Genomic DNA, 27,439 nt, shown 5'->3' on the forward strand with positions numbered 1-27,439 from the left:
GACCACAGGTTGACTACCCCTGCTCTAAGGTAATTAAATGTTTAACACAAGTAATAAATTCACAGCTGGTATATAAACTTTATTAGAGAATGAAAGTATAAATGGAGGCTAACAAAGAATTGCATTGTCCACCTGTTTAAAAAGCCACTTTCTCGTTTAACATGACTCAGATTGCAGCTGGAGCTTCAATTCAATCCAAAAACTGGAGCAAAACAAAAACTAGAGAAGAACATTCACATCTTGAATCCAGAAACAAGAAGTGCTCCAAAGCAAATGGCATATTAAAAAAAAAACCACTCGAGATTTAACAAAATATTTTCCAATACCAAAAGGTACGAAGTACAATCAGGTCTACACCAAGCCGTACATGGACCTCTGGAGTCACTTTTAGCAAAAGGAATGGTTGTGTTCATCAAATTGATTTAAAGCACCAATATTTTTGGAAAAGCAGAAGCCCAATTCTACTGACATAATTCAGTGCTTCGTCACCAGTTCCTCATTTGTACTTTTGTTTCATGTCAGCCAACATGAAGGGTTTTCACTGCGAGAAAAACAAGTTAAGTAATTGGATGATCCAAACTCATCCTGAGACTCCGGGTCATAAAAGAAGAAGAGCAGGTGGCTTTGCAGCCAGAGGCCCAGCTGCCTGGGATGCCTCCAGAGATGGTGTACCAGGCTGCACAGTAGTCAGAGACCCAAGTTCTTCCATGCTTGCTTCTAAAGGAAGAGTGTTGTCCAGAGTGGCCTGTATTCCAGAGATCTCCCAGATGGGTGGCGGCAGCGGTTTCTTAAAGACAGAGAGATCATTCATTTCGGAGCTCTTTGACAATGCATTCTCGACTGGTTTAGAGAGTTTCTCCTCTTTGCATGGCGTTGACGATTTAGTGTCACAGAAACCATCTACCATAGAATTGGTGGTGCTGTTATTTGCGGAACCCAAGTTAGACAAGTCAAAGGTACAGGGCTGGACTGGAGTTTTGCAGAAAGATGCGACACCATCACATGAAACCTGCAAGTCACACTTCCTGTTGTTCAGAGATGATTCAGCAGGCTTTACAGCCAGCAAGCTGCCTTTCACATTCTCTGTGTTGCTTGCACTGTCCGATCTGGAGATGCTGTTCATTTCCAGGGAAAAGCTGTGACCTGGAGAGTCGCGTGAAGAGCTCATCAGAAACCCGTTTTCCATGATGTCATCTATTGATAGAAGGCTGGAGTAGCTTTTCTGGGTGGAAGACATCTCTGGTTTCCAGTCAGAGATCAGTTTGCAGAATCCTGGTAAGGGAGAGCAAAAATTTAATCTGCCACTCCCCCGTCCAACAAAATGTTGATAGTTTCACAGAACAAGTCTGTCTTCTATTGTTTAATTCATGTGTAGTCCATCTTTCTATCTAATGAGGGTCCAAAGCAGTTCCCATCATTCTTCCCTCCCTTTATCCTCACAAGAACCATATGAGGTAGGGCTAGGTTGAGAGGGTGGGACTGGCCCAAAGTTTCCATGGGAAAGTGGGGATTTTCAACCGAAGTCTTCTAGATCAGGGGTAGTCAACCTGTGGTCCTCCAGATATCCATGGACTACAATTCCCATGAGCCCATGTCAGCAAATGCTGGCAGGGGCTCATAGGAATTGCAGTCCATGAACATCTAGAGGACCACAGGTTGACTACCCCTGTTCTAGATCATAGGCCTGACCTGGATAGCTCAAGCTAACCTGATCTTGTCAGATCTCTGAAGCTAAAGCAGGCTTGGCCAGGGGTGGTTGCAAGAGCACCAAGGAATTCCAGGGTTGCTATGCCACAACCCGGTGGGGTTGCCATGAGCCAACTGCAATTTTGGTACTTAACACACAGATACACTTCTAGATCATAGTCCACTACACCACACTGGCTGGCTTTTTCAAGCCAACCTGCATCAGCACACTTCAGGTGACCAAGGACAGGAATAAGGCACATGCCGAGATCTACAAATCACACGCCCACTTATGCTTTCTGGGAACAACCTGCATGGCAATTTCCTGCTTTCATGTCAGAGCTATGCAACCCAATACTACGTAGTCTACTGTAGAGCAAGGATGGGCAGGTGTTCAGCCTCACCTCCAGTGTGTCCTTTTCATTTTCTGTAAAGCTATCACAACAGCTTCTGTCCTGTTTTGTGAGGAACATGCGCAAGCACAATTGAATCCGGGAGGGACATTTTTTCAGTGAGAAAAATGGCATAGGTGGAGAAGCAGAAGAACTAATCACCCCCTTCCCTGAATTTAATTTCCCACACAGCTTTAAGACTGAATTACACATCCTTAAAGCTGAATCCCAACTTTAAGTCTGAATTACACACCCAGTGTTACAAGTAGGAACTTCACCACTGTATGTAGATGTTTTCCACACAGGTTATTTGCTCCAAGTTTAATCCTGTGGGGAAGCTGATGATGGAGTTGGGATGCTGCTTCCCCATGGGATCCTGGCGTACCTGTGCACCTCTTGGGGGTTTTCCCCTGGCTTTTCACCAGTCTTTCCCAAAAGTGCTCTACATCAGAGCTAGAATAGCTGTTGTGTAGCAGCTGAATCTCTTATCTCCTTTCGTTGTGATTTCAGAGAGTCTGATACACAGATCATTACATCAATATTTAAGTACCATTAAAAACAAACAACCCCGACCCTGAAAAAGCCCCAGTAGCACTAGGGGTAGAGTGGGGTGGAAAGATGCACTCTGCTGAAGGCCACAAGCAGGCAACCCAAAGAAGCTTCTTCCCGATGCACAGATAAACATGGTAGTTAGGAAGCACATGTCTCAATATTTTTCTCTCAGAGGAGTGAAACAACCCTTTCCTCAGGACAAGATGAGTCATCTACAATCCATATATAGTCTCCAAAGCAAGAGCAAGGATCTAATTGCCGGCAATACAAGTCCCAGTTACTTAGGCCTAGAATATGCTACTTTCTAACCCCCATAAGATGGCAGGCAAACACACAGAAAGGAGAAAGTAGGCATTATAAGAAAACCTTTAGACAAATTTCCCACAAAATCATGCATTACTCACCTTTTCTTACACCTCCTGTTCTCTTATAAGTCCCTGTCATAGACTTTGAAGTACTTTCCTAATTGTCTAATTAATCTTGTTTGGAAGGACAGCAAGGACCCTGAACAGACATCACCTGAACCTGATTATCAGAGAATCGGATCTCTCAACACTGTAAAAGGATCCACAGCCAATATTATTAAACTTGCCAGGCCAAAAATCATGTAGGTGAAGGTTTTGCTGTTTCCAATTTTTTTTTAATTTCATGCACCTTCAATATATTCCTTCTTCCCTTTATTTAATGCTCCATTAACCTGTGTATTGTGTCAGTAACAATTGCATTGATTAATGGAATAGTATGGATGGAAGTATTCTTTTAAATCAGAAAGAAGAGCCTCAGTTAAATAGTAACTGAGTTAGTATATATAGCTCTCCTTCCATCATTAGGTGAACTTAATAAGTTTAGGAATCACACACCCCTCCCCCATTGTTAGCAGCCACCTTTAACTACCTGTCTTCACACAGAAGGAAAAAATCTACCAGGTACAGGGCTGTTTAGTATGTTTTCACTGTTTACTTAGTTTAAGGTGACCAGATTTTAACATTGGTAAAGCGGGACACCATTGACGGGGGGGGGGGGGGGGACGTGTCTTGATTTAAAATTTGGTCTATATGGAGGAACAAAAAGTTTCATAGAACGCAAAAATAGTATTGTAATATATATATTTTTTAAAAATTTCAACATAAGTACAATTTGCCAGGAACCCCCAGATGTCCCTCCAAAAGTGGGGCAATCTGGTCACCTTAACTTAGTTCTCATTTTCAACGCTGCAGCGACTGGGATATTGTTCCTGCCGCTGGCTGAGTTCTGGAGACAAATTACTTACAGAAACCTGAGGCATGCCCTGATCATTTATTTAGTAATTTGGAACCCAACCTTCCTTCAAGGAGTTCAGGGCAGGGTACTTCATTCTCCCACCCCACTTAATCACCACCACAGTCTTGTGGGAGTGGTTAGGCTGAGAGTGTGTGACTGGCGCAAGTTCATCCAGAAGGTTTCCATGACAGGGTGGGGATTTGAACCTGGGTCTCTCAGATCCTAGTCTGGCACCCTAACTGGCTCTGGCTCTCTGCTTATAGCCAATCTACAGGGACATAGGCTTCACAATTTCCTGGGGAGAGGAGGGGGGCATTGTGAAGAACCTGATCTAGGCCCAATGTTAGTATTCTATATTAAATATGAAATGATTTACATTTCCCAAACTCATGTTTGGCTTTGTAAGAATCTGAATCTCGGTCAGAGAAAGAGGACTCCATAAGAGGAGAGGAAAGATGTAAGAAACTCCTTCACTGACACAACATGAGTAAATATTTCATTGGTGCATGAAAATAAATGCTTCCTCCCCTTCTTTGTTTTCCTTTGGCTTGTGTGACAGCCCAAGGTCACAGAGTTTGCTTTGTGACTATCTGGAGATGTGAATTCTGGGCTTTACAAGACACTGTTGCAGTGGGTAGGCATGCAGATGTCCATCTGTGTATCAGTCCCCTACTGCTCCTGCCCAAGGTTTTGACCACACATTAGCATAGCCCAGGAGTAGCCAAATGATGGATCTCCAGATGTCCATGGACTGCAATTCCCATGATCCCCTGCCAGCAATAGCAGGAGCTCGTGGGAACTGTAGTCCATGGACATCTGGAGAGCCACCGTTTGGCCACCCCTGGATAGCCTGAGCCTTGCCCTCACCCCCACCAAGGCAACACATTGCTAGCTCCTAACACATACTGTCTCAACCAGGGTTTTGTGAAACCCTGGGGTTTCTGGACAGCCTACAAAGGGCTTCTCAAATGGGTGGGAGTTACTATTTAGTATATATTTAAACTTGTTAAACATTTATTGTGATATGACCATATATAGTCATATTGACCTGCCCCCCCCTCAAAAATGGCCAATGATGGGACTGGAGGGGATGCAAAGGGGAGGGGCCCCAGGTGGGCACACAGCTCTTCTTCCCACTTCTGGGGTTTTCAAAGCCTGAAGAATGTTTCCGGGGTTCCCAAAGGTAAAAAAGTTGAGAAAGGCTGTCCTAAGGCAAATTTAGCCTGGATGAAATCAGGGCAGACAGCAGACATGTAGTCTGACGAAGAGTGCTTGCACCCAAAAGCTCACACCTTGAATAAATCTTTGTTGGTCTTAAAGGTGCCACTGGACTCTGATTCTGATGATCAGACATTGAGGGGCAACGAGGGTCCTTGATAACTAGGGTTGCCAGTTCGTTTGAGAGATACCTGGGGATTTGGGGGAGGGTAGGACTTCGGGAGAGGTTCCATGCTGGTAGAGTTTAAATATGCAAAGATATATTCTGGAAGGCCAGTGTCCTCTAAAGCAGTGGTCCCCAACCCCCGGGCCGCAGCCCAGTGCTGGGCTGCGAAGGCCTCAGCGCTGGGCCGCGGCTCCTTCTCCCCGCCCCCCCACAGTGAGACGCTCGCCAGGCTGCCGAAGCAGCCGATTAGCTTGTGGCCTGGCAAGCTTCTTGCTTCGGGGGGGGGGGGAGGGACCCATGGCTGCCGGCATGTCGCCGGCGCAAAAGCATATGCGTGGACATTTGCGTCCGGCAGGGCCGCAAACACGCACACGCGGCAGTTTTGCGCATGTACAGCACCACTGCGCATGTGCGTTTGCGCTCCCGGCGGGGGAGCAAATGTGCATGTGCGGCAGAGCTGCGCATGCGCAGGGCCCCAGGTCGCCCTCTCTCCCCACCCCGTGGCAGCGGTCCGCAGCCACAGATAGGTTACGGACCGCTGCTCTAAAGCGTGGGTAGTCAACCTGTGGTCCTCCAGAAGTTCATGGACTACAATTCCCATGAGCCACTGCCAGCATTTGCCGCTCTAAAGTTTTAATGACTGATCCCTTTCTCAGCTGCTAGGGAAATATTCAATTCAACATGAAATGAAGCAGACTTCTGCCAAGCAGAAATTGGAGTTTCCGAAGAGCAACAGCGCCATCTATGGGCCGTGACTAATCCTTGGGAATATGAATTTATCTTCTTTGGTAGAAATTGTTTCTCTCCTTAACTTTGCCCGCGTTGTGCTGAGAAGATACCGCCTAGTCACAGCCAGGGGTGGGGACAGTTTTATTGATGAAACAGCACAAGAGAAAAATGTTCCCCCCCACAATGCAACACCAGCAGAAATGTTCCTGGGGAGGGGCGCTTGGAATCTCCTTTCCTGGTTTTCCTGTTGGGCTTGGAACAGGACTTGGTTCCAAGGGACGGATTCCTCCCTCCTCTTTAGTGGCTGGAACCTACCTAGCCACGAACCAGGACGTATTCTCCAAACAGAGCCAGTGTTATGGAGGGAGCTCCCTGATTTGCTCTTGCCCCAAGAGTTTTACGGCTGTATGGATTCAGGAAGCCGGCAACCCCAGGAAATTGATACGATCCAGGGGGATATTATGGGCGGGCGAGGCTTAACCCCTCCAGTCTCTCTGGGCTGGAAAGGAAAGCGCTGTCTTTCAGTAGTTCCAAGCGATCCTTAGAAAGCATAAGGCTACTTGCACCAGGTGGAGCGACGCGACCCCAAATCTTCCTTTCGCCCACAACGAGAGGGCTCCGCAAGCGCCACCAGCCCGCGCGCGCCTCTTTCCCCAGCGCCTTCCTCCTTTTTCCCTCCGAATAGTGTGTGTGGCGTCTCCCGCGCGCGCGCTCAGCGTCGAGCGTCGCCGGAAAAGGTAGCCGGTCGGGGCGGAGTTGGCGCGAGATAGGAAAGTGCTTTTCGGGCTCGGGCGGGTTTGCAGTCCCGCCGGCTCCGCTGCGCGCGCGATTCATGGCAGGGTCTCTCCCGGGCGAGGGCTAGGGGCAAGATCCGGCGGCTTCGCGGGGCTTTCGGGAGGCGAGGCGCTCGGACGCGGCAGAGGGCAGCATGTCTCGCGGGTGAGTGGAAGCGCGCGCCTTTGGGAGAAGGTCTGCAGGATTGTTTTTTTGGGGGAAGCTCCCCTCCCCCCCCCCCGAACACACCCGCACCCTTTGGGGCAGCCTCTCCCCTGGGAGCGACACGGTCTGCAATAGATGACCTGCCCCCTAGTACGATGGATCGGGCATGGGAAAGAAGACCTTCCTTGGGTTCGAACGAGATCAGTCCGAAAAGTATGGATGCAAACAAGAAATGCCGCGATGGTTGCAATTGCTCGCTGGGGAGGGGAAGCTGCGGTCGATCTTCTGCAGCCGCCTGGGCTGGGACTCGCCCGAAGGTGACTAAAATGGCCCGCGTGGAACAGAAGAGGGGGGGGGGGAGAGAGAGGGGCAAGCAGCTGCATTTTCCTCCCTCCCCTATCAAATGCATTTGCATTCATGCTTGGGCGTTACTTTGACAAGGAGGGGGGGCCAGTTATGGAAACGTGGCCCGCTGTCGAAATGGGGGTCAGCTTCCCTTAGCTGCTTCTCCCTGCCCTCTGGTTTAGGGCCTCCTGCTGCAGGCTGTGAATAGGGGGGTACTGGCAAAGACTGAAATGGTTCATACATTGTTCTGATCAAACTCTACTGGGGCAGGCTTCAAGGGTAGTTTGGGCCAGGGAAGAGGGGTTTTGTTAGTGATTATTTGTTAAGGACTGCTGTGAACGTGCATCCATTCAGGGTCATGTAAAGTGCATCCAGGTCCCCTGAGTGTAAAGGTAAAGGTATCCCCTGTGCAAGCACCGAGTCATGTCTGACCCTTGGGGTGACGCCCTCTAGCGTTTTCTTGGCAGACTCAATACGGGGTGGTTTGCCAGTGCCTTCCCCAGTCATTACCGTTTACCCCCCAGCAAGCTGGGTACTCATTTTACCGACCTCGGAAGGATGGAAGGCTGAGTCAACCTTGAGCCGGCTGCTGGGATTGAACTCCCAACCTCATGGGCAAAGCTTTCAGGCAGCTACCTTACCACTCTGCGCCACAAGAGGCTCATTCCACAAGAGGCTCATTCCCCTGAGTGTAGAACTCCCTAAATCCTGAAAGGTGCCTGTTTTTGCCTATTTAGCTTTAGAGCAGTATTGGGCTCCTGTGAGCTTCCAGAGGAAGAGAGCTGTACTGCTCAGGGGCAGCCCCTGTGACCTCCCTGCCACTGAGGGTTTGGTGTGCAGAATAGAACAAGTAGTTCTACCACAATATGTAGGATTCTCCTTTTCTGCCTCCCCCATTGCTTTTTGTTTCTAATGCTGACTTTCCAGCTAAGGCTGCCCTCCTAAATGCCCACGAAGGGAGTAAGTCCTGTTGAACTCTTTGACTTACGAGTAAACGTACGTAAGGTCCCAGCGCACCATGTTTATTCAAGAGCATGGCTTCACATGCCTGCTGGACTCACAGTCAAGTGAGTTGTTGTATTGTTTATCCTCAGCCGTTCTGAGCATGCCTTTGAAAGGTGGTGGCTCTAATCCTCACAAAATCGGGCAGTTGATGAAAATCTGGCCCAAATTATATTCTCTAAACAAAATGGGGGTGAACTGGCACTGTGAGCTGCCCAGTGAATAAAGGGATGGAGTGATTTGAAAGAAACAGAGTAACACTTTCATATACACACACGCTATCTTGTTTGTAGAAGCGAAGAGCAAGATGAACTGCTTTACCAGGACTCAGATGTACCAGAACGGCGGGATAACCGGTGCAAAGTGAAGTGGACGCGTGAAGAGGTATGGGAGAATGGCCAGGGTGTGCTAAAGCAGGAGTAGGCCTGGATGGAAGCCGGGTATGGGAAGGCTCCTTGGGACATGGGCCTGTGCTCATAAATTCCCTCTGCCTGCCACTCCTTCCTTAGAGGGACAGCAGGAATAGCTCTGCCTTGTCTGGCCAGTTCTCTGTTTGCTTTTACTTTCTCTCTTAAGTCTCATTCTCCACTATTATCAAGGCTAGGAACTTACTTGGCTTTTAGATGCAAATAAGCCCGGATATTCTCAGAATGTGAGATCCTGCACTTAAGGGATGCATTCCAAACATTTGAAATGCATGCAAGCAGCCTTTGTTGCCCACACTTTGTCGAAATAAAGTAAAGAAAAGTTTGGTGTAGTGGTTAGGAGTGCGGACTTCTAATCTGGCATGCCGGGTTTGATTCTGCACTCCCCCACATGCAGCCAGCTGGGTGACCTTGGGCTCGCCACAGCACTGATAAAGCTGTTGTGACCAAGCAGTGATATCAGGGCTCTCTCAGCCTCACCCACCTCACAGGGTGTCTGTTGTGGGGAGAGGAAAGGGAAGGCGACTGTAAGGCCCATTATGCACGGAGTGGAAGGTCCGCATTCGGAGTGGAATGGCAGCAGCTAAAATAACCAATTATGCACGCTGCAGGCAGCAACTGGGTGCAGAGTCAGCGTATGCCACCGAAAAAGCCGCGTTAGCGAGATGCGGAAGAAAGTGGAGCTTCTCAGGACCAGGGTGCAACCAGAAGCGGCTCCGGAGTAGCCACATGCATAATTGGATACTCTGGATTTTGCCGCCGTTACATTCTGTCCCGTGCATAAGCGGTTTCCTTCGCTTCTTCCTCCTCCGCGTTCTCCATGCCGCTGTTTCAGCAGCAATGCATAATAGGCCTAAGCCACTTTGAGCTTCCTTCAGGTAGAGAAAAGCGGCATATAAGAACCAACTCTTCTTCTTCTACCAATGCACTTGTGAATTAATCTTTCTAAGGTAAAACCTCATCATCTGTGACTCATATCTGAGCTTACACTGTCATCTTGGTTGCAGCTTGATCAGAAGAGTAACAGCTAAAAGGGCATCCTGTCCATGACAGATGAGGCAGAGCACTTGAGATCTTTCCCCTCTGCTAGATGCTGAGGCCCATACGGCCACGTGTCTGCAAACATCCAGTCTGCCAGCTTCTTGTTCTGAAGTATTCCATTTGAATATAAGACTTAACTCCAGACATTATGACCATGTGCATTGGAATCTGCTGGTGGGAATGTGTGCTACCCTAGAAGCTGGAGGGTGGAGGGACTACTCATCAAGTTTGCAGATGACACCAAATTGGGAGGACTGGAAAATACTCCGGAAAATAGAGACAGAGTTCAACGAGATCTGAACACAATGGAAAAATGGGCAAATGAGAACAAGATGCAATTTAATAAAGATAAGTGTAAAGTTCTGCATCTGGGTCAGAAAAATGAAAAGCATGCCTACTGGATGGGGGATACGCTTCTAAGTAACACTGTGTGTGAACGAGACCTTGGGGTACTTGTGGATTGTAAACTAAACATGAGCAGGCAGTGTGATGCAGCGATAAAAAAGGCAAATGCCATTTTGGGCTGTATCAACAGAGGCATCACATCAAAATCACAAGATGTCATAGTCCCATTGTATACGGCACTGGTCAGACCACACCTGGAGTACTGTGTGCAGTTCTGGAGGCCTCACTTCAAGAAGGACATCGATAAAATTGAAAGGGTACAGAGGAGAGCGACGAAGATGATCTGGGGCCAAGGGACCAAGCCCTATGAAGATAGGTTGAGGGACTTGGGAATGTTCAGCCTGGGGAAAAGGAGGTTGAGAGGGGACATGATAGCCCTCTTTAAGTATTTGAAAGGTTGTCACTTGGAGGAGGGCAGGATGCTGTTTCTGCTGGCTGCAGAGGAGAGGACACGCAGTAATGGGTTTAAACTTCAAGTACAACGATATAGGCTAGATATCAGGAAAAAAATTTCACAGTCATAGTAGTTCAGCAGTGGAATAGGCTGCCTAAGGAGGTGGTGAGCTCCCCCTCACTGGCAGTCTTCAAGCAAAGGTTGGATACACACTTTTCTTGGATGCTTTAGGATGCTTAGGGCTGATCCTGCGTTGAGCAGGGGGTTGGACTAGATGGCCTGTATGGCCCCTTCCAACTCTATGATTCTATGATTCTAAGCTTCTGAGATTTATGGTCACCATTTTGCATGGAGAGGCTAATGCACTGATTTTCCCAGGAACATTGTGGGATGTGCACACTTAATGCTGGTGGGCTTCCAGTATTTGTGATTCTAACACATTTAAGTAAATAAATCGAGACGTTTTGGTAGATTTGTGTGTGAATGACTGACCACATCACTCTTTACAGGATGAGCTACTGAATTCCCTGGTGACGAAGTACGGACATGATTGGAAGTTCCTAGCAAATCATTTTCCTGTAAGTAGAGTTCCTCAGCAAAGCAGCAAGTTATCCTTGTGTTGGGGGCTCTTTTCAGAGGTGGTGAAGAGAGCACAGTGACCAGAACCAAAGTTGACTATAGGGGAGTTCTCCCTTGCTGATACTTTTGACTTATCTTTTTGCCTCTCTTAACAGTCTTTCCTCTAACTTGTACCTTTTGGAATTGGCTTTTGCAGAACCGCACTGAACAGCAGTGCCAGTATCGCTGGCTGAGGGTATTAAACCCAGTTTTGGTTAAAGGTCCATGGACCAAACAGGAAGACCAGAAGGTAAGTTCTTTCGCAATGTTGACTTTCATAATCCAAAGACAAAATATCAGTCTTTGTTCTAACATTCACTTAACATTACAGATACAGTGTCTTTGTAGATTGGAGTGGCATGTTCTTCCAGCATGGTGGGGCAGAAATTAAACAGCCTCCTGCTGTTCTTTCCCACTGGGGGAGGAAGGGCAGGACAAGAGAAGATGAAGAGGGGGTTGATGAGTTAAGGAAAGATATTCACAGTACGACAAATATGTCTGAGATCCATAGTGATTGGGGTTTGGCAATTATTGTCCCAGTACTTAAGAAGGAATAAAAGACAAACCTTTCAAATGACCACCCAGTCAGCCTACTCAGTGTGGTCAGCTCTGGGACTGGTTGAACCAAAAAAATATGCTAAGGCAGGAACAGCCAGGTTTTAGAGCTGGTCACTCAACCATAAAACCATGCTTGATACTAGGGTGTGCATTACGCTGAGCTAAACCTGAAAACCCCCTAAACCAATGCTGATTCTGGTTTGGTGTTTTTGGGGAGTTTTTAGCTGAACCTATGAAGCCATTAAGGTCTGTAGGAAATCTAGCCTGACTATTCAGTGCTCGCAAAGGTGTGTATGTGTGAGGTAGAGGAACCAAATCTACAGCATAGTTTCTGGATCCTCTCCTCAAAAGAACCCCCATGTTTCAGACAGATTGGCCTGGGGGATCCACTTCTATGGGCACCCAAAGAAGGTGTTCCTATCCTCCATTGTTTTCTAAGGTTGTGGAAAAAGGCCAAGCCAATGCAAGCACATCAGAATGTCCCAGAGAATCTCTGCAGTGAAAGGGGGGGGGGCATTTTTGCAAGGCCAGCCCAGCAGAACCAGTGTCACTGTAGACTGTGCCAACCCAGCAGGACCAAGTTCACATCAGAGAATCTCTGAAGTGGAGTCTGAGGGGGAGGAGGCAGCACAACTGCATTGTACTAGAGCCCAGCAGCAGCACCCTGAGCCACCCTAACGGTTCCCAGCAGGAGAATTCAGAGCCAAGCTGCTGGACCCCTGCTATAGTGATGTTTGCTCATAACATATCATGCCAGTGTTAGCAAACTCCCCAGGAAGATCAGAGCAGCTCTGCATCTCTGCTTCCCTCTGATCTCTCTTCAGAAATAACACACAACATTGCAAAAATTAATATGAGCAGCAGACAAGGCTGAATTATAATGTCACCATTAAATTAATCTGCTGATCTTAGCATTGCGTGTGGCCAGGTTCTCAGCTGATTTTATATCGAAAGAAACTCGACAAAAAGATCTGCCCAAAATCTCCCCAGCACCTGTCCAGGTCGCTTAGGGAGGTTCATTCCTGTTCTGTTTATCCATGGTTCCTTGTCAAAGCTGCTGGCTTGCAAAGGGCAATAGCCTACCGGTAAACTCACACCGTATAACCATTCCTTTTGTTTCCCCTGAATAAGGTGATAGAATTGGTGAAAAAATACGGCACAAAGCAGTGGACACTCATAGCCAAGCACTTGAAAGGCAGGCTAGGGAAACAGTGCCGAGAACGCTGGCACAACCACCTGAACCCGGAAGTGAAGAAGTCGTCCTGGACAGAGGAAGAAGACCGCATCATCTGTGAGGCTCACAAGGTTCTGGGAAACCGATGGGCTGAGATAGCTAAACTGCTCCCAGGAAGGTAGGTTCTGCATCCAAAGGACTTTGGCGTCACTCTGATCTGGAACGAGATGGCTCACTTGACCAGGAAAATGTGAGTCTGTTTCTCCTTATGGAGATTCCGCTTGCTACCCAGGATGTCTCTTTTTTTTCCAGGACTGACAATGCTGTGAAGAACCACTGGAATTCCACTATCAAAAGGAAGGTGGATACAGGAGGTTTTCTTAATGAAGCAAAAGAATCCAAGCCCCTTTATTTGCTGGTGGAGACGGAAGGCACGGAAAGCCAGAATGGACAGGATGCTGCAAGCCAGGTGTTGCAGACTTATCTCTTTCCCCACCCTAGGAAATTAACATTTGTATGAACTTGGTGTGGCAGACTTTGGGCGTGGCAATTGTCAAATATTCAGAGCAGTCATCTCCCTTTCTGTTGCAAATGTCAATTTTCTTTGCGGTATTTTGCAAGGCCCACTTAGTCCCATTTCATGGATGAAATGAGTTCTGTAATCGTTTAGTGGAGAAGCCTGTGATTTGCAAGCAGAAGGTCCCAGGCCCAATGCTTGGTGTCTCCGGTTAAAAGGACTAGGCAGCAGTGAAAAATCTCTGCCTGAGACCCTGGAGAACCACGGCCAGTCTGAATAAGACAGTACTGAGTTGGATGGACCAATGGTACGATGTAACGTAATAAGGCAACTTCGTGTGCCTTGTAATTTTAAGAGCATCCAATTCTTGTGGCTGTGACTTAATTGATGGAAGCAAAAATTGAAACAAAGCTATGTGTGTATCTGCTCTTTTTTGTCATTTCGGAGAAACCAGCTACGCCAAAATATAATCTAAGGCTCAAATTAATTGTAATTCAATATGACAATTAAGTAATTAGAATGTGAAATAAGTATCCCTTTAAATGTAATGGTAACCAGTGGTAATGCACACAAAAATAACTCTAGCCAAAAAGGAGTTGTGTAGAACTGAGAATCCGGTTCACGTAGGGCTGGCTGTGAAATGACACACATTGCAGAAGCATTGTGCTGTTTTTTATGCACCTTCTGTGTGGAGGAGCACCAGTGAAGCTTTAACTGGCTCTTCTAGGGCACTTTTGGCCTATGCCTCATGATTTTACTCCTTGAGTTGGCAACCATGATGTTCCCTGACTGCAGCTGATTACTTGTGTGATTACGTGCGACAACAGAAAATTCTCTCTTGGATTCCCGCAGCCAGCATTTTTAGCCAACTGGCCTGTGAATGTCTTGGAAATCAAAGAGGAGGAAGCCAGCACTGAAGAGCCAGTTGGCCTCCACCAGGTGCCTTCTGAGCAACCAGCTGTGGGCTTGGAGCAGGACAATGCCAAGGACGCCTCCGAAGACACAGCGCCCCATGATGCTTTGGGGGAAGATTCTCCATACACGTGGGTGGTGGAAGCTGGCAGCTATCTGTGTCCTGCTGTTCCATCCATTACAGAAGCTCTGGATATGATTGAATCTGTAAGAAGTGGGATGTTGGGTATTTCCATGGGACAGTGGCCTGGTGGGCCCTGCATTTGGGGCTATGCTGAGCCTTCTGTGAACATTTTTGCTGCTGATCATCATAACCTTTGGAGTTCTTCTTTGCCTCCACCCTGCAAATTTGAGACTTCAGTTTACATACAGTTTACATAATTGTAATAATGCCAGTATGTCTGAAAAGGAATCCAAAAACACTCAAGTGCTGTTGCACATGTTCCTATTGGTAGACTGTAAGCTGAAGGGCAGTCCTAAGTGGCGTTATGCCCTTCTCACCCCCATTGACTATGGCAGATTTAGAAGGGTGTAACTCTGCTTAAGATCATGCATTACGGAGTGTGCTGATTGCATTGTGTCCATGAAAGTTTTTGTATGGCTGTTGGTGCTGGTAAGCTTCCTGCAGTGGGTATGTTTAACTTGATGCAAATATAAGCAGTGATTTAGTTGTAGACTTTAAAAGTGTTATGATGCAGATTTGTTGTGCTATTTAGTCCTATTGAAATGATTGTGTGTGTGTCTGATGGGAAAATGAAACCTTGTGCTTTTCTCTGTTCTGAACAGAGAAGAGTCACTTGAGTAAGAGTTACTTTACTGCAGATATGCAAAGATTCTGCATCTAAGTAGGAACATTCAGTATATGACAACACAGTTAAGTACTAATGACAGAGGTCTTACCTAGCCCTTCGCTCCTCTTCCTTTTTGTTCCTTCATTCATTGGCTTGGGAGGGGCTGTGGCTCAGTTGTAGAGCATCTGCTTGGCACCCAGAAGGTCCCAAGTCCAGTCCCCAGCATCTCCAGCTAAAAGGATGAAGTTGGTGGTAATGTGAAGGACCTGCACCTGAGCCCCTGTAGGATTGTTTTCAATCTGAGTTGACAGCATTGCCCTTAACAGATCAAGGTTCTGATTCAATATAAGGCAGCTTTATGGGATCCTGGGGGAAATCTCTACTGACGGAAAAGATAACTGTAAGCTGAGTGGGACTTCCTCATCTTTAAACCCCCCTACAGCCTGCTTCCTTGGGATAGGACCTCCAGAATCCATTAGAGGTCTGCAATTGGGCAGGGGGTATTAAACCCCTCCCCCATTAATGGAATTTCTGCAGTTTTGCCCTTTATTTCTGAAAGTTTTTCTTTTTTGGGTCAGGACCCTGATGGCTGGTGTGATCTTACTCAGTTTGACCTGCCAGAGGATCCCTCTGCCAGCAGCAGCCCAGATAACCAAACCTCCATCAAGCCTTACTCTTCCTTGCCAAATGTGACTGCGTACCGTTTGGATGGCCACACCATTTCAGACCTGAGCAAAGGAAGCAAGGGTGAGCTCATCCCCATCTCCCCACGCACTGACATGACCTTTGGCACGCCTCCCTCCGTACTCAAGCGGCAGAAGAAGAGAAGAGTCACGCTCTCGCCGGTCACAGAGGGTGGCACCAGTACTAGCCTCTCCTTCCTGGACTCCTACAACAGCATGACCCCCAAGAGCACCCCCGTCAAGAGCACCCCTGTCAAGACACTGCCATTTTCCCCTTCTCAGGTGTGTAGGTGTAAAACCACTGGTGTGCAAGCAGCTGTTCCGCTTGGATGTAGCATGTTGTCATGTAGGCAAACTGCTTGGATCTGGATTCAGTGGCCAAATGCTTTGAACTGGGATGCCAAATTTTGTGGGTAGGGAATAGGTGCCATCACAAAATGGCTGCCATGGCCACAAAACTAGTCACAAAATGCAGGGTAGTTGCAAGCCACGTATCCTCCTAAGAATGGAGACAGCCCTTTGTGAGTGGGTGTACATGAAAACCAGTGGTAGTCAACCTGTGGTCCTCCAGATGTCCATGGAGTACAATTCCCATGAGCCCCTGCCAGCAAACGCTGGCAGGGGCTCATGGGAATTGTAGTCCATGGACATCTGGAGCAGTGGTCCCCAACCTTTTTTTGGCTGGGGACCGGCAGGGCGACGGCCACACCCTCGCAGCGCGCATGCGTGGCCGCGCCCGCGCATGTGCACATGCTTGTCGCGGCCCTGATCCCCTCTCCCCCCCTCCCGCAGTAAGAAGCTTCCTGGCCCGGGAAGTTTTTTACTGCGGGGGGCGGGGAGAGGGAACTGCAGCCCGGCGCCCTGGCCTTCGCGGCCCAGCACCGGGCTGCGGACCGCAGGTTGGGGACCACTGATCTGGAGGACCACAGGTTGACTACCCCTGCTGTAGACACAAAGGTGTTCTTCTGGGGCAACCCCTACTCCATTGAGGTGCAGGAAAACCAGGACTAGGTCTTTGTTTTGGAGGAAGAGATGCTTTATCAAAGATGCAAAGGGATGCCGGGAAACAAATTGGCTCCTGTTCCGGAAACCCTTGGGTAACCAAATTAGGAATCAGTGTCCTAAAACCTTCTGAAGGCTTTCTCCTCTTCCCGTCCTCCCTGAAATCTACCAAATTGTGTCTGCAGAGCTGCTTATTTGTGGGAATTGAAGGGAAATTGGCAAATCCAGACCCTGCCTTAGATCCTGCTTTTTCAATTACATTTTACGTCATGGTAGTTAATCTTCAGTCACTTGGATATCTTATATGTAAATTGACTAATTCCAGGAAATACCTGACTAGGCTTTGAACCTTATGAACGCCAGTAAAATAAAAGTTTCCCATGTTAGGTTTCTAGACATGGGAGCCTTTCTGGGTCTTCAGTGTAATGTGTAAAGTTGCCCTCGCTTGCATTATTTTGATGAACAGTCAACTGGCCTTAAGCAATGATTTGTTATTTGACTTGATCTGTTTTTGCTTTTGCTTGAATTGATAGTAGAAATTTCCAGTCGTAAGTTACTATGTGGAATAAGTGTTGTCTCTTAGAGGCTGCAGGTGTTAGTAGAGGAAGATTATTGTTGGATTTTCCCTCATTCTACCTCCCCCCCCCCCAAAAAAAAAAACCCTTGTTTTTCTATGCATCCTCTGAAATCTACATGGTATAGGCTTCTTTGGCACTAGCATATATTCAAAAGTAAACGAGAACAAGTGTCTTGAGTTTACACCCCTAATGGTGGGGAAAGGCATTAGATTATTCCTGGATGCTTTCTGCTGTAAAGCTGCAGTCCCGGCTGTCTAGAAGACCGTGATAAGCTTTCTGGAGACAGCAGAATCTGCTTGCCATTGGAACATTATCTCAGAAGGTTTGAGCCTGCATCCCGAGGAAATGTTACACCAAGCTTGAGGTTAATGTCTTATTTCAAACTGCCTGTTGTTGACCGTTGTATATTTCATGTCAGATTAGGAAGGGATATATCCCCCCCCCCAAGTGCAATGTAATTTGACACAGAAATGTCATTTTCATTGCATGCAAGGGATTATATGCCAGTGTATTTCATATCTGCAAAGTATTTAAGATTCGGAATGTTTTGACAAAGCAGGGAAGGTATAGAGTGTGGCTGGGGGTGGTGTGGAAGGCAGGCTGTTAGTAGCTACAAGGAAAGTTAGAGGGTTCCGTGAGGTACAGTTCTGTGAACACATGACTGCATTTGACACGAAATAAAACTGATTGGCTGTTTGAGTGTTGTCATTTGGTGGAAAGTCACTGTAGCCTCCCTGTATTGTCACGCTGTCTCAAAAATTCTTGTAGTTTAATCCTCCTAGCCCTTATTTCACATCAGGCTCACTTGCTGCAAACTCTGTCCCAACTTGCCTGAGATGAATGTGTTTTTTTTGGCAGTTCCTAAATTTCTGGACCAAACAGGACACTCTGGACCTAGAGAACCCCTCATTAACTTCCACACCGGTGTGCAGCCAGAAAGTAATAGTGACCACTCCGTTACACAGAGACAAGACACCATTGCTCCAGAAAAATTCTGCGTAAGTTGTCTCGTCATTCTCTTCCTAGTTTATATCCCGCAGGCAAGTACCTCTTAGTTTGACCAACTGTGTTATCACTGGGCTCGGTGTTTTCTCTGGGAACACTTCATTTTATGGCAGTAGTGGTGGGTATGGTCCTAGATCCCATCACTGTGCATCCCAGAAAAGCCACACTAAGTTTCTACAGAATGGGTTGCAGCATGATGCTCTCAACAGCTCCACCCCATCCTATAATGTGGGTTTTCCATTTCTATCCCAGGGCGGAACTATAATTCTCTGAAGTTTGGTAAATAACTGTGGGGATTCAATTCCAATCATGAGGTGCCACTACAAGAAAGGCCCTGATCTCTGCTAGCCCACCCACCTTACCTTTGGAAGTGGAGATGGGTGGAAGAGGTTTTCTGTAAAAGATTGTAAGTGGCAGGCATTCTGTATTGGAGCAGTTGGTCCAAGGAACAGAATGAACTTTTCTGATAGCCAGTATATTACAAGCACATATGGTGGTATGACTGACTTTTTCTTGGAGATATGTTTGTAAGCTATTGCAGTTCTTGAACTGAGAGCTAGTGGAGTACAATATTTCCTTTGTCTGCATCTACTGCTTGTGACAGTGAAGGCTTGAAGGAAATTGGTCACAAGGGGAAAAGGTATGATTTAAGTATGGGGAAGCTGAGGGTGTATGTACCCCTGTGTACCAGAAGTTTAACACAGCAGTGAGAAACATGGAAAACAATTGTTTTTAACTTGATTCTTGTAGCAACAGATGAGCTACTGTAATTTGATTTAATGCCATATTCAGAGGGCAAATTGATGTTCTACACAGGTCAGAATGGTTCTGGATTGTGTATTTTTTAAAGATAACACCTGTCATTCCTTAATAGGGGTGAGCATGAACTGGTTCAAGAACCAAAATTCAGTCTGAATTTTCCTGGTTTGTGGCTCCTCCAAACAGTTCCTGACTTTTGAGCCATTTCAGCAGTCTTTTTCCTCCCCTCCACACACAGACAGCAACCAGGAGGAAGCAGAACCAATTGGTAAAATGGCTACAAGCCATTTAATCCTTCTGTTTCACTCCCTCCATCTTGAAGTGGGGTGGGGACACAAGACAGACAGGTTAAATGACTGCCTGGATGATCCCACTCCCCCTTCCTTCAGAAGGGGCCAATTTGGTTCAGGGCATTTTTGTTCTGTTTATGACTACCCCTTTCTTTTGCTTGTCTTGAGGCAAATCATGGGAAAGCCTTGGCATCTGCGTGAAACAGGATGATGGACTAGATGGACCACTGGTCTGATCCAGTAAAACTCTTGTGTTTGAAGTGTAACCTTTTTCACCACACCTAGTTGGAACTTGCTTGTGTCATTTTTCCCCAGTGTGAGATTAAGAGGAAACAATAGGAACCCAACTCTTTGGAAGAGCATGTCTATGTCCACTGAAGGGCCTGAAGCAATGTGTGGAAGGTTTTGTTCTTTCACTTGTTAGAAACTGAACAAAGCCTTGGGGAAATCCATTGAATTTCCGTTGAGTCAGAAGAGCACTGAGATAGCAAAACCTCCACAGGGTGTTTTTGTTTATGTTTCTGGCATACAAGCTGTTCATGCTGACTCTTCGAGATTCATCGTGGGTGGGATCCACAGTCAAAATGCTTTTCTGGCTTGTCCCATGTTTCAGAGGCATTCCAGAAAGGAATTGCCTTTCTGTGACATCTCTGAATAGTCTCATGCAGACAGTCCCCACACAAAGTAAAATCACCCAGTGCTGTATTCCCATTTTCACTTCTTACCTCCATTTGAATCTTCCCGTGAACCGAAAATCCAGACTTCTAACCCCCTTTTTTTTTGCGTTTTCAGATTTGTGACACCCAATCAGAAATATATAGCCGATAACACGCCTCATACACCTACACCTTTTAAGAATGCTCTGGAGAAATATGGTTCACTGAGGCCTTTGGTATGTATGCACCTGTCTTGTGAATGCTTCCTACAGAGTGTTACATTGTACTTCTCATGTTGTGATCACACTAGGATTCCCCCAAGGAATGAGCCCCAAAAGAGAGTGTTTAGAAATATTTTCACATTCAGCAGAAATAAGCTTGGTAGGAAAAAGCCAGAAAGCTTTAGAGTAGGCCAATATTATTCACTTCTAGCCTGCTAATACTGGTTTAGGTTTGTTCAATGCTCTGACTGTCAGCAGTTTTATTTAATAACAAAATGGATAGCACAGATTCCTTTCTTTTAGTTCCTTTGTGACTCTTCCAACAAAGTAACAATTTGCTTTTCCTATGTGTAGGAATAATCTGGTTTCTCATTTCAGACATAGTTTTCCCCTGAAAGCTCCTGACACTGTTAGCCAATGAAACTAATTTATGTGGGATTTATTTCTCTGTCATTTTGTAACTATTCTGAGGTGGTTAATACACCCATAGCTCCTAGGCTCTTGCTAGCTTTGTTGTTTATAAAATAATACTTTCATTGAGGTCATGAGGTAGCTTGTCGTCATTCCCCCCCCCCCCCCCACACACACACACATTTTCCCTCCCCAAATATCTGACCTGTAGATCTGTTTAGGGAAACATTTGGGCATGTAATAACTGGGTGCTCAGTAAGTCTCCTACCCCAAAATCCAGCTTACTAGTAGCTGATTTAAACAGGACTATTTAAGAAACCTCACCTCTGGTGTGGATATCTACACAGCTCTGTGATTAACACACAAACACACGGAGCTGCCTGATACTGAATCAAACCATTGGTTCATCATGGTCAGTAGTGTCTAATCAGATGGGCAGTAGCTCTCCAAGGACCCAGGAAGAGTCTTTCACATCACCTACTACCCAGTCCTTTCAACTGGAGGTACCTGGGATAGAACTTGAGACTTCTGCATGGAAAGCAGATGCTCTAGCATTGCAGCAACAGCCCCTCCATGCAGCACTCATGAGCCATCACAAATGCTGCTTTTTTGGTATGTGGAACATCAATGGTGATGTTCCTTGTACTGTACCACGGATTGTTTTTTTTTACTGTAAACAGCCCTGAGCCGCAAGGGAAGGCGGTATACAAATATAATAAATAAATATAAATATACTGCCAGAAATGTAACAGAATAAATCTCACACATACATACAAATGGGGGGTTAAGTGCTTTGCAAATGTTGATGGGAAGTGTGCTGCTTTGTAGAAAAGAGTAGGTTTTTATACTCTTCTCCACCTTAAAGTGGTGGTTTACAATTACCTTCCCCTTCCTCTCCCTGACAGGCATCTTGTGAGGTAGGTAGGGCTGAGAATTCTGAGGGAACATTGACTAGCCCAAGGTCACCCAGCAGGCTTCACACGGAGAAGGAGTGGGGAATCAAATCCTGATCTCCAGATTAGAGTCCAGAACTCTTAACTACCACACCCCAATGGCTCTGAGTGTGTGTGTGTGCTTCAAAAATTGAATTAGAGCCTGCTCTGCCACTGATTGCTTTACATCCTCTGGTTTCTCATCTTTTGCATTGCCCATCCCAGCCGCCAACACCTAGCCTGGAAGAGGATTTGAAAGAAGTACTAAGGAGCGAGGCTGGCATTGAGCTGGTCATCGAAGGTGATATGAAGCCAGAGAAGCAGAAGAGAAAACAAGGCGTAAGTGTCTCTGTAGTCTATGCCATCTTGCATTTTTATCCAGCCTTATGACTCCTGATCTATACACGATAGGCTTGAGTCCCTGTAGTGCTGCAGGAATTAGGGAAGAAGATATCTCTTGCTACGAAAGTTCTTCAACAACTAAATGAATGCTCTGGTGTTCAGAAGGCAAGAGGAGATCTAATGGGCTTACATTGCAGGAGAGAAAATTCATAACAGGCCGTATGGTTCAACAGTGGACCAATTGTCTAGGAGGAGGGATGGACCCTTCATTTCTGGAGGTCTTCAAGTAGAGGGGATGTACACCTAAATCGTGGAAACAGTGTGTGTTACTGATGTGTTCTCTGTGGCTGTCTGTGATTGGCACTGGTGTAGTAGGAGCTTTGCTGCCAGCTATAGCAAATTAAGAAAGCTTACAGAGAGAAAGTTGATTGCTTGGAAATGGACTCTTGGAGGATACCATAGACCACCAGAATGACAAATTAGTGGGTTCTAGTGGGATCAAATCAAGACAGAACACTTCCGAGAAGAAGGGCTGGTTTTTTTGTATCCCACTTTTTACTACCATCTCAGAGCAGCTTGCAATTGCCTACTCTTTCTCTACCATGACACCCTGTGAGGCTGGGAGAGAGCTCTGTCTCAAACTTGGTTCTTCAGATTAGAGTCTGCCATGCTAAACCACTACACTAAGCTGACTCTCAGGAGCTCCATTAGCTAAACTGAGGCTGTGGGTTATGTTATGAGAAGGTGTAAGAGTCACTGGAGCAGGAAATGATGCCGGGAAAAGAGAAAGACACGACATGTCATGTGTCTCAAAAAAGGAAATCACAGCACTCAGCTTGCAAGATTTGAACAAGGCTGTTAAAGATAGGATGTTTCGGAGGTCATTAATCCATAAAGTCACCATAAGTTAAAAAAAACAAACAAACAACAGCTTGACATCACTTCTCTCACACACACAGCCGCTATCTCAGGTGTTTCCCAATAAATAAGTTCTCAATAACTTGATGCTCAGATGGCTTAGGCTAAATAGGAGCTGCTCCATTGGGCTCCCAATTCATTCCTTCTGGTTTAATTTTTTCTGTGTATTTCATGTCCTCTCACAGCTGCACAGGAGTCCCATTAAAAAGGTCAGGAAATCCCTCGCCTTAGATATTATGGATGAAGAATTGAAGCTGACCGTTTCCACCCTGGCCAAGCCTGCGTGCTTCAAAAGAGCCCAAGTAAGCCATGATCAGATGGGGGAATAGGAAGCGCTGGGGCCCACAGCTCTGAATATGCATACATTTAACAGCTGGATAAGTATACATTGCACATGCTCAGCTGCTTTTGCATAGCCCACTGTCATTCTCCTTGTATTGATTCTATTAACAGATTTGTTTGGATTGTTAATTTTTGCAGTGTGTCTGGGAGCGCTTTAACTTGTAAATAGTCCCTCTCCCCATTGTCTGAAATGCAACTGTGGGGGGCGTGGTGAATCTGATCAGAGCAGTGGTAAAAAGGGTGCTGAACCTCTAGCTTTTAATAAACGGCCCATAGTCTGCATCTCCAGAAGAGGAACAATAGAGGGCCGCTATACCCAGCCCATACCCACAGACACCCTCTGAGAGTGACCTCTAGGTGACACAGCTGATAAGATCAGAGGGGCCATCCTGGAGCATTAGTCATGATTGAAAGATAAGAGATGGCTTGATTACATTAAGCACCTCTAGTTTTCCCCCCTCTTTTTTGGGGGGGAGGAGATGGAGGGGGTTTTGACACGCTGATCTGAGTGGTATCTTTTCTTATGACTGTTCCTCTTCCCTTGGTCGGTTACAGTCTGTCAGCTTCCTTTCCCAGTCCCTAAACCTGTCCGTGTCAAGCAGCAAGAATGACAGCAGCCTGCTCAATCGAGGGTTTGTTCAAGTAAAGACTGAGAAAACATCATCTTCCAAGAGAATCCAAAGCAAATATAGGCCGCCGGCCCTGGTAAGTGTGGCCTCAGCATTCGCCTGTCTCTTGTGGCCGCTTCCTGGCTCTCAAAACACGACAGTGTTGGAGCTAGGGGACAATGAGTATGATGTTGTGTGCATGTCCTCATCCTCCCCCATCCCGACCCTTTGGAAGTCAAGGTGGAGAAAAACCTCCTGTGTTCATTATTGAACACAGGTTATGATTGTTTCAATTAGTGTGGTTTTGGGGCCATTACCCAGACCTTTTCAGAGATATACATAACAGGCAGAGACCACAATACTGGAATTTAAGGCTCATCGTAGCCACAGAATTTGGGTTCCTTAAAACGGAGCATTATGAACTACTATGGATTAAAGTCAATCCCAAAGTGCACAAAACCCTTTACAAGTATACCTTTATGGCACATCCTGGAAAAGAAGCCCCTTCTCACCAGGTTGCAAAAAACACTTCTGTCTGAGGCCAAGTATTAAAATGGATTTGAATCTCCAGTCCTGTCATGGAAGCTTGCAAGAGCTGTCATGGAAGCTTGAGCCAATCACATGTGCTCCAGCTAACCTACATCAAGGGTTGTTGTGAGGGTAAAATGTAGAAGAGAACAATGTGAGCCTTCTTTCATTGGGGAGAAAACTGGGGTACAAATGAATTCTGACTTGTCAAAGGCAAGTGTTTAGGTTCAAGAGGCTTTTTTTTTCAAACTTGAAGTCTTCCCAGTTTTTTTTAGAAGAGCTGGTTTTCCTACCCTCCCTTTCATTCCCTGTAAGTGACTCAAAGCGGTTTACAATAGCCGTCCCTTTCTCTCCCTACAACAGACACCCTGTGAGGTAGGTGGGGCTAAAACAGCTCTAACAGAACTGCCCTGTGAGTACAGCTCTATCAGGAGTGTTACTAGCCCAAGGCTAGAAGAGCGAGGAATCAAACCCAGCTCACCAGATTAGAAGCTGCTGCTCTTAACTTCTCACAGGGAGGCTCAATCAGTGCTGGGGGAAATTGGCAGTCTACATGCAGAGAACAATCAGAATATAAAGGATGGAGCAGAGTTGTTCTCTCTAGTCCCAGAGGGGACTAGACCGGAACCAATGGGATGCAATTAATTCAAAAGAAATCCCATCTAAATATCCGGAAGAGGTTCCTGACAGAGCGGTTTCTCAGTGGAACAGGCTTCCTCGGGAGGTGGTGGGTTCTCCATCTTTGGAAATTTTTAAACAGAGGCTAGATAGCCATCTGACGGAGAGGCTGATTCTGTAAAGGTTCAAGTGGATGGCAGGTTAGAGTGGATGAGCTATAGGGTTGTGAGTGTCCTGCATAGTGCAGGGGGTTGGACTAGATGACCCATGAGGTCCCTTCCAACTCTATGATTCTAGAACAGGCCATACTGAGCTAGGGGACTCAATAAAAGGCCGGTTCATATGTTTGTGTGTGTTCTCTCCCTTAGATGTCCAGTGCCTGGAGAACTGTGGCATGTGGTGGCTCTAGAGATCAGCAGATCATGCAAGACAAAGCTCGACAGATCTTGGGCGTGTTGAAACAGAACCACACATCCCGGACACTAATCTTATCTTGAAGGACTCTGTAACTTTTTAGTTTCTTATATTTTTATATCAATGGGGCAAGGCCACAGGAAAACAACCTCCCCACTTCCATTCACTTGTTCCTGCCTTGGATACTTCAATTAATTGTTCCAAGTTCCGAGTTCTAAGTGGGTTGCAGTTTTGGAAATCTTTTGAAGAAGAATTGAAGCTGAGGTGCTGCCACTTTTCCTTGACAATCCTCTTCCTGTTTCCATAAATGGGCAATGACAGCTGTCTTGTCCTTGCTTTCAACTGATCTGCAAGGCAGTGGTTTAAGCGGTGGATTAGTGCTTGGTAGAGAACAACCCCTGGGACACTGGATTTGGTCTTGACCTCCCTGAGCAGATCCACGGAAGTGCAATTCTCTAAAGTCCTGGCTGGTTTCATCAGTACGATCATGTATTTTGCTTTTCGTGGCTTTTTCTTGATGGATAACTAGCAGCAGGCTGGGACAGAAGGAAGAAACCCTGTTGCACGGTGCCTACTGTTCTGCTCATTAGATTGAAGGATACTATGTAAGACTAGGAATTTTTTTTTTCCTCTGGAGCATTGCAGTCTATATTATTAGTAGTAATGATAAAATCGCATCTTCTCAAGTGACCAAAGCATGCCCTTAATTCAGCTCTTGACATCACACGCTAGAGCCACATACGTTGCAGTTTTGTACAAAGATAAAGGAACTGAGGAATCTGACCACCTGAACACTCATCCCGGGCCATATCAGCAGTGTGTAAGGGTCTCTGGCAAGGATGTTCAAGAGAGTTGCTTAGCTTCCTTCCATTAGGACTGTTAATTCATGAAAGAAGGGGTTGATTGGGTTAAGCAACTGGCTTCTACCCACTTAATCCTCAGAACAGGGACTGTTTTTGAGATTAGTGGGAACATGAGATCACTTAAGATTTAATAAAAGAGCTGCTCAGTGTTGGATATCAAACATTTCTTTAGCATTTTCATTTTTTATGCCGAAATCAGAACAGTCCTTCAAACGGAAAAGCATGACCTTCACTCTAGCAATCACCAATTTTAAAGCCAGTTCTCAGTGCAAATCTATATGGAATTTAGTGTGCCTTTTGCAGTTACCAGAAATGTTCCTTGGATCTACTGATTAGGAAGCTGTAAAACATGGTAGAAAAATCCGGAAAAGAATGCTGAGATTGAGAAAATGGAATTACAAAATACAGGGGTAAAAGTGACTTTATTGAATACCTGTGCGACTATTAACTCCACTAGTATTCAATGCTGCATGATTCGGTGTTGATGGAGATCTGATGTGGTAGATTTGCATTTATTTGAATCAGCAATGGAAAGTGGATATGAGGGTTTTGATCAGACTGGTAAACTCCAAAACAGAGATGGAGACCGAAAAGATTTTTGTTGGCTGAAATACTGTCATGAACAAAGAAAAAAAGTGGGAAATAAATGTTTTAATAAATATATAAAATAATAAAATACTACTCAGAACCTATGTTTTCTCATGTGAACATTAAAGACAAAGGATGGGGAAAGCTATACTGTTTTGTATTTAAGTCCACTAGATGGTGCTGATGCAAACACTTTCCTTTCAGCTCAGTTTATCAGTCTGATAAGAATAGGTCTGAGGGATCGGCAAGCAGCTACCTGAAGGCAGGTGGGTTGTGCTGGGGAAAGGAGTTTCCATTATTGCATCACATTTGCAATGGCAGAAGGAGATACTGGAAAGATGTGTGTGAAAGTGAAGGCATTGCATGTATCCCTGTGCAATATACACAAGATAAGAGTGTTATCTTACTTCATGTGTTAAATTGAATGCATGTATAGTTGGTATACAGTTGATTTTTCTTCATGAGCATTGAGTAATTCTCATGCTACAGTCAACGCATACACATGTGATTTAAACCACATTTATCCAGGTATTGGTATCCTCAAAGTATACATAAAT

General features: G+C 46.0%; 2 protein-coding genes across 6 annotated transcripts; one reads left to right on the forward strand and one right to left on the reverse strand.

Annotated features, from left to right (window-relative positions):
• Window positions 1-54: 54 nt before the first annotated feature.
• LOC143836277 (uncharacterized) lies at window positions 55-6,699 on the reverse strand. 4 transcript variants are annotated; one of them, XM_077335387.1, is made up of 3 exons: window positions 2,332-3,018; window positions 2,091-2,141; window positions 55-1,272 (listed from the first exon to the last, which is right to left on the reverse strand). In XM_077335387.1, exon 3 carries the CDS (start codon window positions 1,235-1,237, stop codon window positions 599-601), a length of 639 nt encoding a protein of 212 aa, XP_077191502.1. In that variant the 5' UTR covers window positions 1,238-1,272; window positions 2,091-2,141; window positions 2,332-3,018; the 3' UTR covers window positions 55-598. The 4 variants fall into 4 exon arrangements, with proteins under 4 accessions (XP_077191502.1, XP_077191503.1, XP_077191501.1 ...); XM_077335388.1 differs by lacking the exons at window positions 2,091-2,141; window positions 2,332-3,018 and adding an exon at window positions 6,568-6,699; XM_077335386.1 differs by lacking the exons at window positions 2,091-2,141; window positions 2,332-3,018 and adding an exon at window positions 6,319-6,503.
• A 50-nt stretch (window positions 6,700-6,749) lies between these two features.
• On the forward strand, window positions 6,750-26,972 carry MYBL2 (MYB proto-oncogene like 2). 2 transcript variants are annotated; one of them, XM_077335383.1, is made up of 14 exons: window positions 6,750-6,942; window positions 8,583-8,673; window positions 11,064-11,132; window positions 11,330-11,422; window positions 12,862-13,082; window positions 13,217-13,373; window positions 14,274-14,540; window positions 15,703-16,089; window positions 18,246-18,385; window positions 20,234-20,333; window positions 21,887-22,000; window positions 23,107-23,223; window positions 23,819-23,968; window positions 25,386-26,972. In XM_077335383.1, the coding sequence occupies exons 1-14, from the start codon at window positions 6,932-6,934 to the stop codon at window positions 25,512-25,514; spliced, it is 2,046 nt and encodes a 681-aa protein (XP_077191498.1). In that variant the 5' UTR covers window positions 6,750-6,931; the 3' UTR covers window positions 25,515-26,972. The 2 variants fall into 2 exon arrangements, with proteins under 2 accessions (XP_077191498.1, XP_077191497.1); XM_077335382.1 differs by lacking the exon at window positions 6,750-6,942 and adding an exon at window positions 7,121-7,259.
• Window positions 26,973-27,439: the final 467 nt, after the last annotated feature.

The sequence above is a fragment of the Paroedura picta genome, chromosome 4, assembly GCF_049243985.1.
Source record: "Paroedura picta isolate Pp20150507F chromosome 4, Ppicta_v3.0, whole genome shotgun sequence".
NCBI classification, from domain to species: Eukaryota; Metazoa; Chordata; class Lepidosauria; order Squamata; family Gekkonidae; genus Paroedura; species Paroedura picta.

Coding starts and splice junctions, on each gene's coding strand:
- LOC143836277 (XM_077335384.1), bottom strand. CDS start 3,074: ATGACAGGGACTTATAAGAGAACAGGAGGTGTAAGAAAAG. Junction 1,273..3,034: donor AACAGGAGGTGTAAGAAAAG/GTGAGTAATGCA, acceptor CTCCCTTACCAG/GATTCTGCAAACTGATCTCT.
- MYBL2 (XM_077335382.1), top strand. CDS start 7,162: ATGCAAACAAGAAATGCCGCGATGGTTGCAATTGCTCGCTGGGGAGGG. Junction 13,083..13,216: donor GCTAAACTGCTCCCAGGAAG/GTAGGTTCTGCA, acceptor TTTTTTTTCCAG/GACTGACAATGCTGTGAAGA. Junction 16,090..18,245: donor TGCCATTTTCCCCTTCTCAG/GTGTGTAGGTGT, acceptor TTTTTTTGGCAG/TTCCTAAATTTCTGGACCAA.